This window comes from Lissotriton helveticus, chromosome 8, assembly GCF_964261635.1.
Source record: "Lissotriton helveticus chromosome 8, aLisHel1.1, whole genome shotgun sequence".
In the NCBI taxonomy this organism is placed as follows: domain Eukaryota; kingdom Metazoa; phylum Chordata; class Amphibia; order Caudata; family Salamandridae; genus Lissotriton; species Lissotriton helveticus.
The window spans coordinates 72,339,283-72,353,637 of NC_136069.1; the positions used below are offsets into that span (position 1 = coordinate 72,339,283).

The 14,355-nt window shown below is 41.9% G+C and overlaps 1 protein-coding gene across 1 annotated transcript in view; it reads right to left on the reverse strand.

The window, feature by feature from the left end:
• Positions 1-14,355, reverse strand: part of CFAP91 (cilia and flagella associated protein 91) — a 449,409-nt gene that overhangs the window by 263,878 nt on the left and 171,176 nt on the right. Inside the window, exon 6 of the mRNA XM_078656654.1 lies at positions 11,548-11,729. Coding sequence (XP_078512780.1) covers positions 11,548-11,729 — 182 coding nt within the window. The remainder of the gene's footprint in view (positions 1-11,547; positions 11,730-14,355) is intronic.

Below are 14,355 nucleotides of genomic sequence, written 5' to 3' on the forward strand. Positions count from 1 at the left end.
TCGCAGCAGGCGCGCCCGACTCGCGCCGGAGTCGAGCCAGAGTCCAGCCCGTCTGCGCCCGTCAGCGCTAAGGTGGCGCTCATGGCGGAGGACTCTGTGCTGTTTCAGGCTCCTTTGAAGGCTCTCACAGGTATGTCCAGGGAGTTACTACATTCCTATAACACTACTAATACGCACTGTCACGGGATTGTAACCCCTGACAAGTGGTATGGACCCGTGTGCTGTGGTCAGTGTAAGTTCACACTAACCCCAGAGCCTGTCCCGGAAGTTCCCTCTCACAATGCTGTGCTGCGAGGAGGACTTATTAATGCTCGATCACTTTGTAGAAACGCCCAGAACATAAATGACCTGATTGTTGAGACCAATTGGGACTGGCTCTTAGTCACAGAAACCTGGTTAAGACCTTGGTCCAACCCTGATTTGGCGATAGCTCTCCCTCTTAATTATCGGATACAGCGCCTGGATAGGACTGAACAACGAGGAGGAGGGTTGGCAATAATCTACCACAACTCACTCAAATGTTCTATCCATGAACTGGCGACCATCAAAGGTGCTGAAGCCTTAGCCTTTTGTTTAGGTATCCATGATTCCTTCACTTTTTCCGGCGCTCTCATCTACCGTCTCCCCGGCTCTCCTACTGAGTTCCTTGAAACTGTGGGAGATGCACTGAGTGATTTGGTGCTCAGATACTCTCACTTTACGGTGTTAGGAGACCTAAACCTGCACTTAGACTCCCCCAAAGAGCCAGGAGTGGGTGGGTTCACAGATATCATTGACATTCTTGGTCTTACTCTCCGAAATCGAGAGCCGACCCATGAAGCCGGACACTTGCTGGACTGTATTTGCTCTAACTCGGCTAGGTTAATGGTTAAACCGCCGTGCCCTCAAATCTGGTCCGACCACTTTTTCATTCCGTTTGATATTACACTAAATAACAACGTCTCAGTTGACATCATGAAAAATGATAGATCTGACAATATGTATAAATCTAACTGGAAGACATTTTCCAGCAGACTAGACCTGACAGGAATGTTAAAAGAAGGTACGCCTGTCCTAACAGGCGATACTTCAATAGACTATCAGAAATTTTGTGACTTGATAGGTACGGCTGGCGATCTATTAGGACCAGCTGGCAGTAAAAACTCAGCTGCCACTAAGGGCAAAAGGAATGCCCCATGGTTCTCGCCTGCCTTGAAGTTAGAGCTGGGAAAAGTGAGAGCACTTGAGAGGAGATGGCGCAGGAAAAACGAGGGAGCCGCTCGCAATATCTACAAATCAGCCAGAAGGCATTACCATGCAGAGATTAAACTAGCCAAGAAAGCTCACTACCTACAGGCCATATCCACGGCGGGCTCTGGACAAAAAGAAATCTTTAAAATAGTAAAAGATTTCATTAATCCATTGGCCCTGTCTCAAGAGATTCCTCCATCTCAAAACCTCTGCAATGTGATCGCTGATTACTTTGAAAATAAAATCCTTGATATTGTGAAGATCTTTCCCCCGACACCTCCTACCCCAAGCAACCTAGAACTAGCTGAAGGAGTTGAGACAGTAATGAGGATCCCTTGCCTCGAGTCTTTTGCACCTGTCTCCCTTGAGGAGTCCTTTAAAGCCATTCTGGCTAGTAAATCTGGATCTCCTTTTGACCCAGGCCCCCCTGTGGTTTTGCAGGCATCGGTGGAGGTTATTAATTCTACCATTAACAGCATCATAAATTCATCGCTAGCCACAGCTACAATCCCCAATGAATGGAAGCTTGCAGCAGTTAAGCCCCTCCATAAAAAGGCCCTAGCTGACCCAACAACCCTCTCAAACATGCGACCTATATCCCTGCTCCCTTTGGTGTTCAAACTGGTGGAAAAGTTCGATAACAGCCAACTTACGAGCTTTCTGGAGGAGAATAGTATCTTACATCCCAACCAGTCTGGGTTTCGGTCGAAACATTCTACCGAGTCTGCCCTGCTGTTCACAGCAGAGACCCTTCGAACGGCCATAGACCAGGGAAAGAAGGCTGTCTTGATTTTATTAGATCTGTCGGCAGCCTTCGACACGGTCTCACACAACATCTTAGTGGACCGGTTGGCTGCCGCAGGAATAGGAGGGACGGTCTTGGGTTGGCTTAGGAACTTTTTAAACAACAGACGCCAAATTACAGTTCTAGGCAAATTTCAGTCGGAAGCTAAGGTCATCAGCTCCGGGGTCCCCCAGGGCTCGAGGTTAAGCCCTGTTCTTTTCAATCTATATATGGTACCCCTGATTGAGCTAATTGCATCATTTCATATTAGTACAATATCATATGCAGATGACACTCAGCTCATTCTGGTACTGGATGGGGAACTGCCTGGGGCGGAGGAAAACCTGAAAAATTGCTTAACAGCTACATTCAAATGGATGACTGAGAATCATCTCAAATGCAATTCTGGCAAGACGGAGATCTTGCCTTTCGGAAATCAAAATCTGTTTTCTCCGAAAAACTGGTGGCCGGACAATGCTGAAGCCCCCCCCGATACCATCTTGTCTGCTCGAAACCTGGGCATTAAATTTGATGTCCAACTGTGCTTTAAACAGAAAGCGGTGGCCGTAGCTGGTATGTGTTTCCACATAATTAAATCTTTGAGGAAGTTTTTTGATCTTCTTCCTCTAGCAGCCTTAATAACCTCGAGGCTGGATTACTGCAACAGCCTATATGCCGGAGTCAATAAGTCCGTACTCCATAAGCTACAGATGGTCCAACATGCTGCTGCCCGGTTGGTGCTACGTTGGCCCCGTAAGTCATCTGTATCAGCTGCGCTTAAGGCACTGCACTGGTTACCTAAGGATCCTATTTAAGATCTTGCTGATCACATTTAGAGCCTTTCAACAGCAAGGGCCTAAATACTTGTGTAACGGTTTTAAACGTTACCAGCCTACCCGTTGCCTGAGGTCGGCTAACCAGAACTTGCTAATAATCCCCAGATTCAGACTGGCTACCAAAGGAGGAAAATCTCTTTTCGTCCTGGGTGCTAGGGCCTGGAACAAGCTTCCACTCTACCTTAGGTCACTGTCCCATGAAACTCAGTTTAGGAAAGCTTTAAAAATTTGGGTGTTCTCTCTTACAGATACGGCCTGCATAGCATTGGTGTAAAGTGTAAAGCGCTTCCAATAAGTTGATTTCTTTCCCTCAACTGTGTTATCTGGTTGTTTGAGCGCCAAGATACTCCTTGGAGTGGTAGGTGCGCTATAAAAGTGTCCTTTACATTACATTACATGATTCTAATCTATTTAACATGGCTGCTTATTTGTTAATATCCATGTTTTAACATAATAAAGGCAAAACGTAAAAGTTTAGAGCCATTTTAATGCAGGGTTATCTCTATGACAAAGCAGATGAAAATAATATGCATGAGATATGTGACTGTTTAAATGATTTAAATGCCAATGGTAAGAGGTCAAGGACAAGGCACAGCTGGTGATTCCTAGATTTAGCTGTAAACAAGAAAGCTGAATGTGGTGATCAACAGCATCAAATGCAGCAACAAGTTCAAGAAGTACAATTGCTGCTTGTAAGTTGAAGGGCCATGGAGTGTGGAACATGACTGACAATATAGCATCCAAAATGTCAATAAACAATCATATGAACCTGCACTCTCTGGGCTTGCAGCTAAGAGACTCTTGGAGGATGATGTTCACCTCCATCTTGAGACGTCACTCTATGTCAGAACATTTTTCTTCAGGCAACTGTTTATCTACTGCTCCAGGGTTTGGGTCTCTCTGGCTTGAGGTGCAGATGTATATGTAATTCCTATCACATCTTTTATTTACCTGCTACACCAATAGATTGGAGGGGCTCTTGTTGAACTATGACTGCAACTTTTTTGGCACACAAGGCATTTATCATCTTCTTTAAAACCACAGATCTTCATACTGAATCTTCCTTCAGACTGCCACCTTAACCAGTCATCCTGATCTGAATGCCAGCAAAATAAAGACACTGAGACTAGAAAAGGAATGGGGAAAAATCTAAAACTTCAAACTTACTTCAAACTCTGAACCAGCAAAAATTACTACATGTAGGTCTCATCAATCCCACAAAAAAATAACTGCTAAAAAAAAGGCAAAGGAGGCATAAATCGACAGAGGACTCCGTTCAATAGCATAGGTGATTGCACTGATACTAAACTCTTAGGGCCTGTGTACGAGTCTGGCGGTCAGAGAGCAGACCGCCACGCCGGCGGCCATCTCCCGCATCGCCAAACCTGAGTGCCCAATGCCTGCCAGATTACGAGTTTCTTCATGTGTGGTGGGCTTTTATGGCAGTCCGACAGCGGTGCATCTGAAAATTGGCACCGCAATGAGAATGAGAAAAAAGGCTCCGGCACGTTGTTGAATGCAAAGCCCATGCATTGAAGGATCTGGGGTGCATACAAACAGTGGAGCACATGTTGTGCCCTCCTGCATGCATCCCCATGAAAATGGTTTCAGTATCACCTAGACTTTTCATGGAGTAAAGACCTCTATGACACCGCTAGCGGTCCTGAAACTCGTAATATGCATGGCCGTGTCGCAGCAGCACCTATTACTGAGGCCCAGACCGCCGCGCCGCCGTCAAAGAACGGAGGTTCCCTGGCAGCTGCGGCAGTGCAATGGCAGTCCGACCACCAAAGTTGGGATATGGCGGTTGGAACGCCGGTGCGTCGGTAGCTGCACCGTCACCGGCACTCCCCCGCGAGTCTGGCAGTTCTCGGACCACCAAACTCGTAACTAGGCCCTATGTCACCAATGAACCGAAAATCTTCTTCAGCTAATCCTAGAGAATACATGAGGACACCATCATGAATGTAAAAAATCTGTTTCCTTATAGTAAATCGAAACAATATGAAATATTTCATCTTCAACATATTTAATGTCCACAAAATATTAAAGATCACAGCATCCACAAATGCCCCATCTTATGCTAAAAATCTGATTCCAGCAATACTAGTTAAGTGCACAAAATATTTTATCCTCAAAATCACAAGTTCCTCACTCGAAGAAGGGATAATCCCCACTCCACTCAAAATGGCACAGATCATTCTGCTATTAGAGAAACAAAAACTTGACATCAGTCACTTCAAAAACGTCTCCCTTGCATCCACCATAACTGCTGAACCACATTGCCATTGTAGGGGTACAAGGTCGGACGTAAATTAATTATGATGAATCATTATTTAATTTTTAATTAATATTAATTATTTAATTGATAATTATGTAAATTGTTTTATTCATTTATTTTTCAGTTATGTTTTAGGTGTGGGTTGTGGGTTTTGCAGGGGTACAGTGTGGGAAGTAAAGTAAGTAATATTAATTAATAATTATTGTTTAGTTATTAAATTGATAATTATATAAATTGTGCAATTAATTTAATTTTTAAGTTATGTTTTAGGTGCAGGTTGTGAGGGCTTGTAGGGGTACAGGGTGGGAAGTAAATTAATTATAATTAATTAATAATTAATTATGTTAATTGTGCAAATAAGATATTTTTTAATTATAATTGAGGTGCTTTGTTGGGAAGTTATATAATCATAATTAATTATTCGTTATTTATTATTACTTTTTAATTGGTAAATTATTTTTTAAATTTTATAATTATCATCATTTGTGATATATATTTTAGGTGCGTGTTGTGCTTTTAGGGTGAGAAGTTAATTAAGAATGAAGGTATTGGGGGCGCGCTGGAGGTGATTGGAGGGCCGCTGTTCGTGTGAGCCGGAGGTTCCTGGCTGAGAGACTCCTGTGTGGCGGCAGCCTTGGATGGTGACGCTGCCCTTCATTATTGGGGTTCCTCGTGTGATCAGCTTCCTCCCCCTTTGTTCTCCGGTCCGGCCATTTTGTTCTTTGCCGCCCGGACTCGGAGCGCGGGACTGGCGGCATTGGGGGGCTGGCGAATCCCCTTCTTCTGGTGGCCCCCCTTCCTGTCCAGGGTGTTCTTCTGCCTGTCGGCGGGACTTCATCTGCTTGACTGCCGCCCCGGCGGAGGTTGTTGGCCGCGCGGCCTGTTCGGGCTCTCAAGATGGCGACCAACCCCATTTGTTTGGGCCGGGCCCGGACGAGCACTGGGGGCCCGCCGCAAGGCCCGGGTGTCGGATACTGTGAAGGTTTTCCTGCACTTAAGGGGATCTTGAACATCCTGCTATCCTGGCGGCTCTCGGTGGCCGCGCCACTCCTGGCTCTGGAGACGGTTCCTCACTGCGGGCCTCCCGGGCCCCCACGACCGGATGAGGCATTGATATCGCGGGGTGTGGCTGGTACTCTCCTGGCGGACTCGGCCCCGGCTGCCGCCCCGGAGGTGCGCAACCTGATGGCGCCTTCTCCTCCTGTGCTGCCTCCTCTGCCCTTGGCCCGGGAGCTGGATTTTGTTTTGCCGGACTTTCATGATTCTCCTGGTCCCTCTCAATCACCACTGCCCGATGACGTCTCCTGTGCTGGCCCGGATGGGTCGGTTTTTATGGACATATCCTTGGAACTGTGCCTGCATCGTTTGCTACATTCTGTGATTTTCCTGGATCTTCCGTGCTTTTCTTCCTGTGACTTTTTTGGACTGCCGTTGGACTCTCCTGCTGCCTGCCTTCTGTTCTTTTTGGCAGGGTCCTCGTTGGATCGGACCCTTACTGCTTTGGATAAAAAGGGTCAGGGCTGATGAAAACTGTCTCTTATATGCGGTAGCTTATGAACGGTTTGGATGGTCTCTGTGTCCTGATATGGTTCTGTGTAACTGGTTAGTGCTCCTGGACGTTGGCCTGATACTTTTTGGCTTCCCGAGGACTTGAACCTTTAACCCGGGCGGGTGGATGGGTGCGTTTACTCCTGTCTTTGGCCCTCCCCCGTGTATATGTTTGTATGTCTTTACTCCCTTCTTTCTTTCCCTTCCTTCCCCCCCCCTTTTTTGTCTTTTAATTCCAACTTTTCTTGCTCCACTAAATTTCGGGTTCCATTTAGGGCGACAGGCACGCTGCGGGGGGGGGTTGGCCGTAGCCTTCTGCAGGGGTGCAGGGTGGGCTTAGGGGTGGGTGGGAGGGGTCTGTCTGTTTCGGGGGGTCTTTTTCCCCCCTTATTTTCCCCCTTTTTTGTTCTATGGCTCTTGTGTATTCACTTTTTCGGGACTCTGTCACCTCGAATCTCCCCCGGGGGTTTTCTGTCCTTCTTCCGGTGTGTGGCTGATTGTGGTTCGCTGCCTATTCTGGTATCGTGTTTCTGTTACATCGCATGCCGGTTTTATTGTCCTGTTTTTCCCCCTGGGGGTGCATGGTCTGGCGGGTGTTCCTTTTTGTTGTCTTTTTCTCCCTCTTTCCCTTCCTCCTTTATGGAGGTCCCCTTTTTCCGTTGGGGTGCGTATTGCATAGTCTTTGTGATGGGGCTTTTTGATTACGTCTTCTTTGTTCGGGTAGGGGCGGAGGTGGGTGAGCGCGATTGACTGTTGCCACTGTCGCTATTTGATGGTCTGATTCTGTTTCTGTCCTTTGCTGGATTTGATTATATGGCTTCATTTTCTTACGTTGTGTTCATAAAATGGCGGCTTGCCGCGGTCCCTCCCTTGTATTCTCATATACGGCCCGTTATTCCTTCGGTCCCCTCCCCGTGCTAGAAAATTAACCTTTGTCATCCTGCTCTTGCTGAACGCTCGTTGGTTTTTATTGCTTCACCAGTGCTCCTGATGTTATATCCTGTGCAGATCTTCTTTTTGTATGCTGGTTATTCGACCATTCTGTTCTGGCCAGCCCGCGGGGTTGTAGGCCAGTATTTGTGAGCTTTCATTGTTCAATAAAGGTTTAAAAAAAAAAAAAAAAAAAAAAAAAAAAAAAAGAATGAAGGTATTATTAATTATTACTTTATTATTAATTATTTAATTGATATTTATTGCAAAATTATATTTGTTAGGTTATTTTTTAGGTGTGTGCTGTTTACTTTGCAGAAGAATACAGTGGGAAGTATTTACGTAATCAGAAGCTAAATAAGATGTTATTATTTTTTATGAATTGATTTCCTTATTATTTAATATGTTTATTGTGTTATACTTTGTTTATTTCTATTGCATTTTAATTGTTGGCTATCATATTTGCGGGACTATAGAGTGGTATTTTAATTAAATTAATATTATATTTTATTTGTTTTAATAGATAATTATTACATTTGTAATAGTTATGTAATTTTCAATCTTTGATAAAAGTTAGATTTTTTTATTTAAATATTTATATTTCTTGTTATTTAATACAGTTAAGATATGATATTTGTTTGATGTGGATTACTCTCGCTCTACTGTTGCACCAACTTTTACCCCTCCTGAGTCTAACGCTTTTCCTTCTGTTGCATCGACTGGAGTGGGAATAGTACATTTTACCTCTCCTGAGTTTAATGCTTTCTCTACTGTTGTATAAAGTCCAATGTGAATATTATATTTTTTATATATGTAGGTTAACTTTCAGAAGGGCAAAATCGATGAAGGAAAAAATAGTGTCCAACATACCACGAAAAGAAAAGAACACTCCATGGCTGAAAAGTGCAAAAGGCTTCTACAAATGCACTAAGTGCAAAGCCTGCAGATATGGTGTTAACACTAGTAAATTCCCGCTTCCACTCAGGAAAACACCACTAGACATACAAGAAAACTTCTCATGCAAAACAGATTTTGCAGTCTATGTCTTACAATGTAGCTGCAACAAAAAATATGTGGGCAGCACTATACATCCTGTCCATGTAAGGATCATTCAACATCTACGGGCAATCAACAATGATGACCCCGCATATCCTGTTGCACGACACATTAACACTCATCACGGAGGTAGAGCAGAAAACATCCTATACTTTGTGATAGACAGTGTAAAGAAAAACATCAGAGGTGGAAATAGACAACTAGCACTCAGGAGGCTAGAATCGAGATATATTATCTTACTCGATTATAAGACCCCTAATGGCCTGAACGCAGACGAAGCACTAAGTGTGCACCTCTGAACTCTCCTTCAGATTTAATGCAGCCTCCCCCGTCGCGAACCCACTCCTCCAGAACAGTTCTAACCCAAGTGAGGTAGAAATACCAACATCACTAGGAGCAATATCCTCCTTGGTAAATTATTTTATTCACACAGACTCACTTCACTACTAGGTGGTAGTCTTTATTGTATTTAGTACGGTAATGCACTCTCCTTATTGCTAAATGGTCAAGCATCTCCTTGTTGCCCTTCCAACCCAACAACCAAGGGCAGTGCCATTGCACATGGTTTCAGCTTCACCAGAGCTAGTGGCATAAGCACAATCGCACCCCATCTAATCATGTGCAACTGACAGGCCCACTTGGGCTTCACCAATCACACTTGCGAGTCCATCAGTGCGTAGGCACTCCAGACTTAACCCCAGCTGCACACCAACAAAAACACAGGCCGCACCACAGCGCGAAACAGCCTAGAGATAGGGATGACCCGGCTACCAATTATACGTCGTCACATCAGCAGGCACAATCCAAGCGCACTAGTCCCTCAATAGCTAATCACGGTCCGAATAGAACATTAGTGAATGAGCAGCTGACATAATCCCAGAGGGCATTCATCCCTCAATTTTTATTACGGTCCGAATTGTAGATTACTGAATGAGCAGTAACGTGCCTAAATAACTCAACATAGACACGATGACAAACCATATCAGCACTTACTTATGGACATCTGGGAAACATAATACTAGGACATTGCACACACTGTATGCCTAGTCGTCGAGGTTCTTGTTCAAATGCACTGCACTATTTTTGTTTAAATGCACTGTTTTCATTCTTGACCAAGCCGTACAATTTTTATTGCTCCCATGGTGTTATTATTTAATTGTTATATAATGTGCTACTTAACATGTATAACGAATGTCGCAATTTGTTTTTACAATAAGTACATAACATGTTTACACTATTGTGCATATATTAACAAATAATATGTCAAACAATGCACTAACTCAGAAGACTTCATGAGTATACATGACTCTTCACATGTAGTAAAACATAACTATTCCATGACCATGATTCAGGAAGTTGCCATGGCAACACACGTACTCACCACCAAGCCAATCACTATTGTGTGTATATATAGCACTTTCACTGTATGTTTAACGTGTCAAACCATACTAATGGAATAAAGAACACTTTTCTTTGATAAATTGATCCCACGGTGTCAGCGCCTGATTTCGCATGCTTGGATCCAGGATTGGAAAATAAATAAGCATATATATATATATATATATATATATAGCGTTACATGACGCGTTTCGGCGATGCCAAAAACAGGTCATGTTACGCTTGGCCCTGTAAATCATGGATTAAAGTAATCTATGACTATTGGAGTCCCTGTGGAGTGCTTTCCTGAGGCCAAGAAGGAGTAAGGAGTGAGCGCGCATATTTACGCGAATGCACCATTGCGTTACAAGCACCTGTCCGGGAGTGCACTGCATTGTGATGCAATCGGAGCTTATATATATATATATATATATATATATATATATATATATATATATATATATATATATATATATATATATATATATATATATATATATATATATATATATACACACACACACACACACACACATATAAATGTATGCAAATCTTTTTATATAGTGTTTACTTTTAATGTATAATTAAATTGGAAATCTTTTTTTGAAATTTCAGTTTATTTGTATATATATTGTTATATTGGTAACTTCCAAAAAAAAAAAAAAAAATGATGTTATAAGTGAAAATTAATATTTTTAAATTGTTTTACATTACATATATGTGTATATAAACATACACACTTTGATATATATGTGTGTGTTTGTTTACAATAGTAATTATTTATATCTTTTTTAAATATTATTTACACATTTAATTTGTATTATACTAATGTTATGTTAAAATATTTAAGTTGTATTTAATTAAACTACATATATAGTAAAAAACAATATTTTTGTCTATTTTTTTATATTAGTGTAAAACGATATTTTTTCGATGTTTGTCATTACCAGTATAAGTATATAAAAACAATACTTTTGTGATTGAGATTTTTGACATGATATTTCTGTATCACAATATTTTTGATTCCGATATTGTGTCAGACAACCATTAAAGTAGCTGCACCAAACACTATAAGACTAACAAAAACCACAACTAGAAAGTGCAGGATCCTAAATATCACATATATGGCTATTGCTTCTACTGTGAAAAATAAAATGTAACTAGAAGGCCCTAAACCTTACAAGTCTCCAAATAATAGGAGAATACTGACGATAATTTCAATGATATGTTAACCCTATTTAGGTTTTGGAATAATTCCCCATGTTGGAGTAGGAGGATGCATTTATGGGTGAAATTCATTTTACTTACCCTGTGGCCCAAGCTATTCAATCAGAATACAACACACTAGCTGTCTGTACAAATAATAGCACTGTAGTGTGCAGACAGTACACAACAGAAGTAAGCACATGTAAAATGCAACAGTATCTTAATAGACAAATATGACATGGGGAAGAGCAAAGCCTATGAATCACTTATAATAAAATAATTATCCATCAATGACTCACCCCATGTGAGATTGGCAAGTGTTAGCAGTTCGGGGACTGATCCAGGACGGACAAAATATTCAGGTGTATATGGATCAGTCTGAGCTTCACTGTCACGATAATCGGTCTGGATGCCGACTGTGCGCACAGGAGGAGTGAGAGGGCGTTCTTCACCAGTGCCCAGACTGTTATAGGGGTCTGACCTGAAATATATCAAAGACCACTTTGTTTAGTCATTCGGTTATATATCAGTGTATGAAGGAATAGGCATAAGCCATTTACTGCAGTACTAGTGGTTCTAGTGGTACTAAGGCCTTAGTTCCATCACGCTGATCATGCCTGGGAATAAAAAGTTAAGACAAGTAAAGTACCTATACGCCCATCATACATATCTTTACTGCCTGCATCACAGATCTGCCCAGTCGAAAAATTCCAGCTACATTGCTCGAAAACACAGAGAGAGAGCAAAGTAGATGGGTGGGTAATCAGGAGGTAGGTAGAACTACAAGCATTTGAGTCCCATATGATTGTTGAAAATGTTGATCTTGAGAGCCAAATATAACTGAATATAGAAGACACAGCTTCTATGATTACATTATGAGAATTTGTATTTTAGGAAGTATTAAACATAATTTAAGCAACTTAATATGCTGAGTTGACGTAGAGGATTTTGTTTTAAAGTAATTTAGCGAAGAGGCATTTTTCTTTCAAAGAAGCGTTCCATCGTCCCGCGTAGAGACAGAGATATGCTGTATCTCCAAGCAAAAATCTAGTTAATTGTAGAAAAGGAGTAAGCCTACAGCACCTCAACCTTGAAAAATGGAATCCCTGGCCTCACTTGATAATATCGGAAGCTTGTATATATATGTGTATTCGTTGTGTATATGTAGTAAATGAAGTTTTTCTGTCTATGAAAAAATAGAACAGTAATCAAAAGATATTAACAATAAAAAAGGACTACTAAGTAAGTTCCTTGTCTGTGTCTTTAGTTTGGCTACAGATGAATATAAAATGCAGATTGGTTCAGATAAGATTAATTTAGAATAAGAGGGGATAATTCATTTTTCTCCTCTTTGGAAATATACTTATCATTTTTTCCTAGGCATTACTTTTTGTAGATTGTTTCTTGACCCAGATGCCATAGGGTTACTTGGGTTACCCCCTCTATATAAAGAGATTGTCAAGGTTACAGAAGCATGGCTGAATGGACACAAATAAAGAAATCCAAGGTAATCAATTTAACCCCAGAATATCAGGAAGTATTTCAAACTATGAAGAATGCCGGACTAGAGTAAGGTGTTTCTTGCAAAGTTGGGTGCATCAAGCCCTGTCACTGGAACAGCATTGGTACAATTGAATGAGGATTATTAAGAAGAAGCTACTCCTCAGGAAACACACTCCCTAAGATATTTAAAGATGAGGACCTCAGTGTGGGGCTCCAATCCACTTCTTTTCTGCGTTTGGCTAGGTTTGCGATATACAAACACAACATATATGCATACAGTTCAAAAAGGTCATTGCAGAGGGGGGTAGTGTGTAAAATACTATATCTGCTGATGATGCCACCCCCTCCCACCTACCCCAACCCCCTGCCACCCCCGAATCCTTGCGCTCTGAACCCCAGAGATGTAGGATCTGCTTCAGTCTTCTGGCACCATATGCTTGGTTTTAAAGTGGTCTACTCATCTGCCCACCAAGTAGTCAACGAGCACTAGCATGGCTTCTTCACACTGACAGTCCAACTAACTGCTGTTGTAAGGTGTAGAATATTGATAACCTCTGCATTATAAATTGTTTAGTTAAGATATAGCACCACTTAGATACAACTATGGTATAGTATTTTGATCTTTCTTAAACATCTACAACTCTGTTCACGATTCTTTTTAATCTGCATGAGGTTTGTTTTATACCAGAAATAAAGTTGTAGAAGAAACACTGAACTTTGACAATGCAGGGAATCGACTGAGGCAGGAGTGCTGTACATCTCCCCACTTCTTACAGCCATTTTTGTTTTCCTGACGCTGCTGCCTGCTATCATCTTCTTCTCTTACACCAAAAAGACATTTTCTTTGATCCCCACTGACACATTCATCTCTCCCACTCACTATCATTTCCTCCTTTCTTCATTGTTGGCTTACTTTATTTCAATCTTACTGTTAGTTGCTTCTCTTCTTCAACCCAATGTCAGCTTCCTCCATGTGCCATCCTAATTATCAGTTTAATCAATTGCCGCTGCCAAGTTCTTTGTTAATTGATTTCTGATTTTTTTTCCTCTCTCCTTAAACCATACAGTAATATTACCTTTCTTAAACATTTTTGTATACTTCAGTGTGTCACGCTAAGTGGGATGGTATTAAACCTGATATCTTTTGGTGGGTTTTCCTGTCTTTATGTTTTATAACCTCCTGTTTTTAATGATATCCTGGACTTCATTTATCCTGGTTTAGTGTGTCTGTGTAATTCAGTGCTAAAGTGCAAGTGCTCCTACTGTAAATTGTGTAAGGATTGGTTCTCTATGATAGTCATATCTAATTTACTGGTAAGTCCCTAGCAAAGTGCACTGCGTGTGGCAAGGGCTCGGAGCACTGATTGTGCCACCCACACAAGTAGCCTTTTAAATGTGCCTCAGACCTGCCACTGCAGTGTTTGCATGTGCAGTTTTTTACTGCTATGTCGACCTGGCAGGTACTTGCCAGGCCAAACCCCTCCCTTTGATTACATATAAGTCACCCCTAAGGTAGGCGCAGGGCAGCACCATGAGAGGGGTGCAGTGTATTTAAAAGGTGGGACATGTAGTGGTGTGTTTTTACATGTCCTAATAGTGAAATA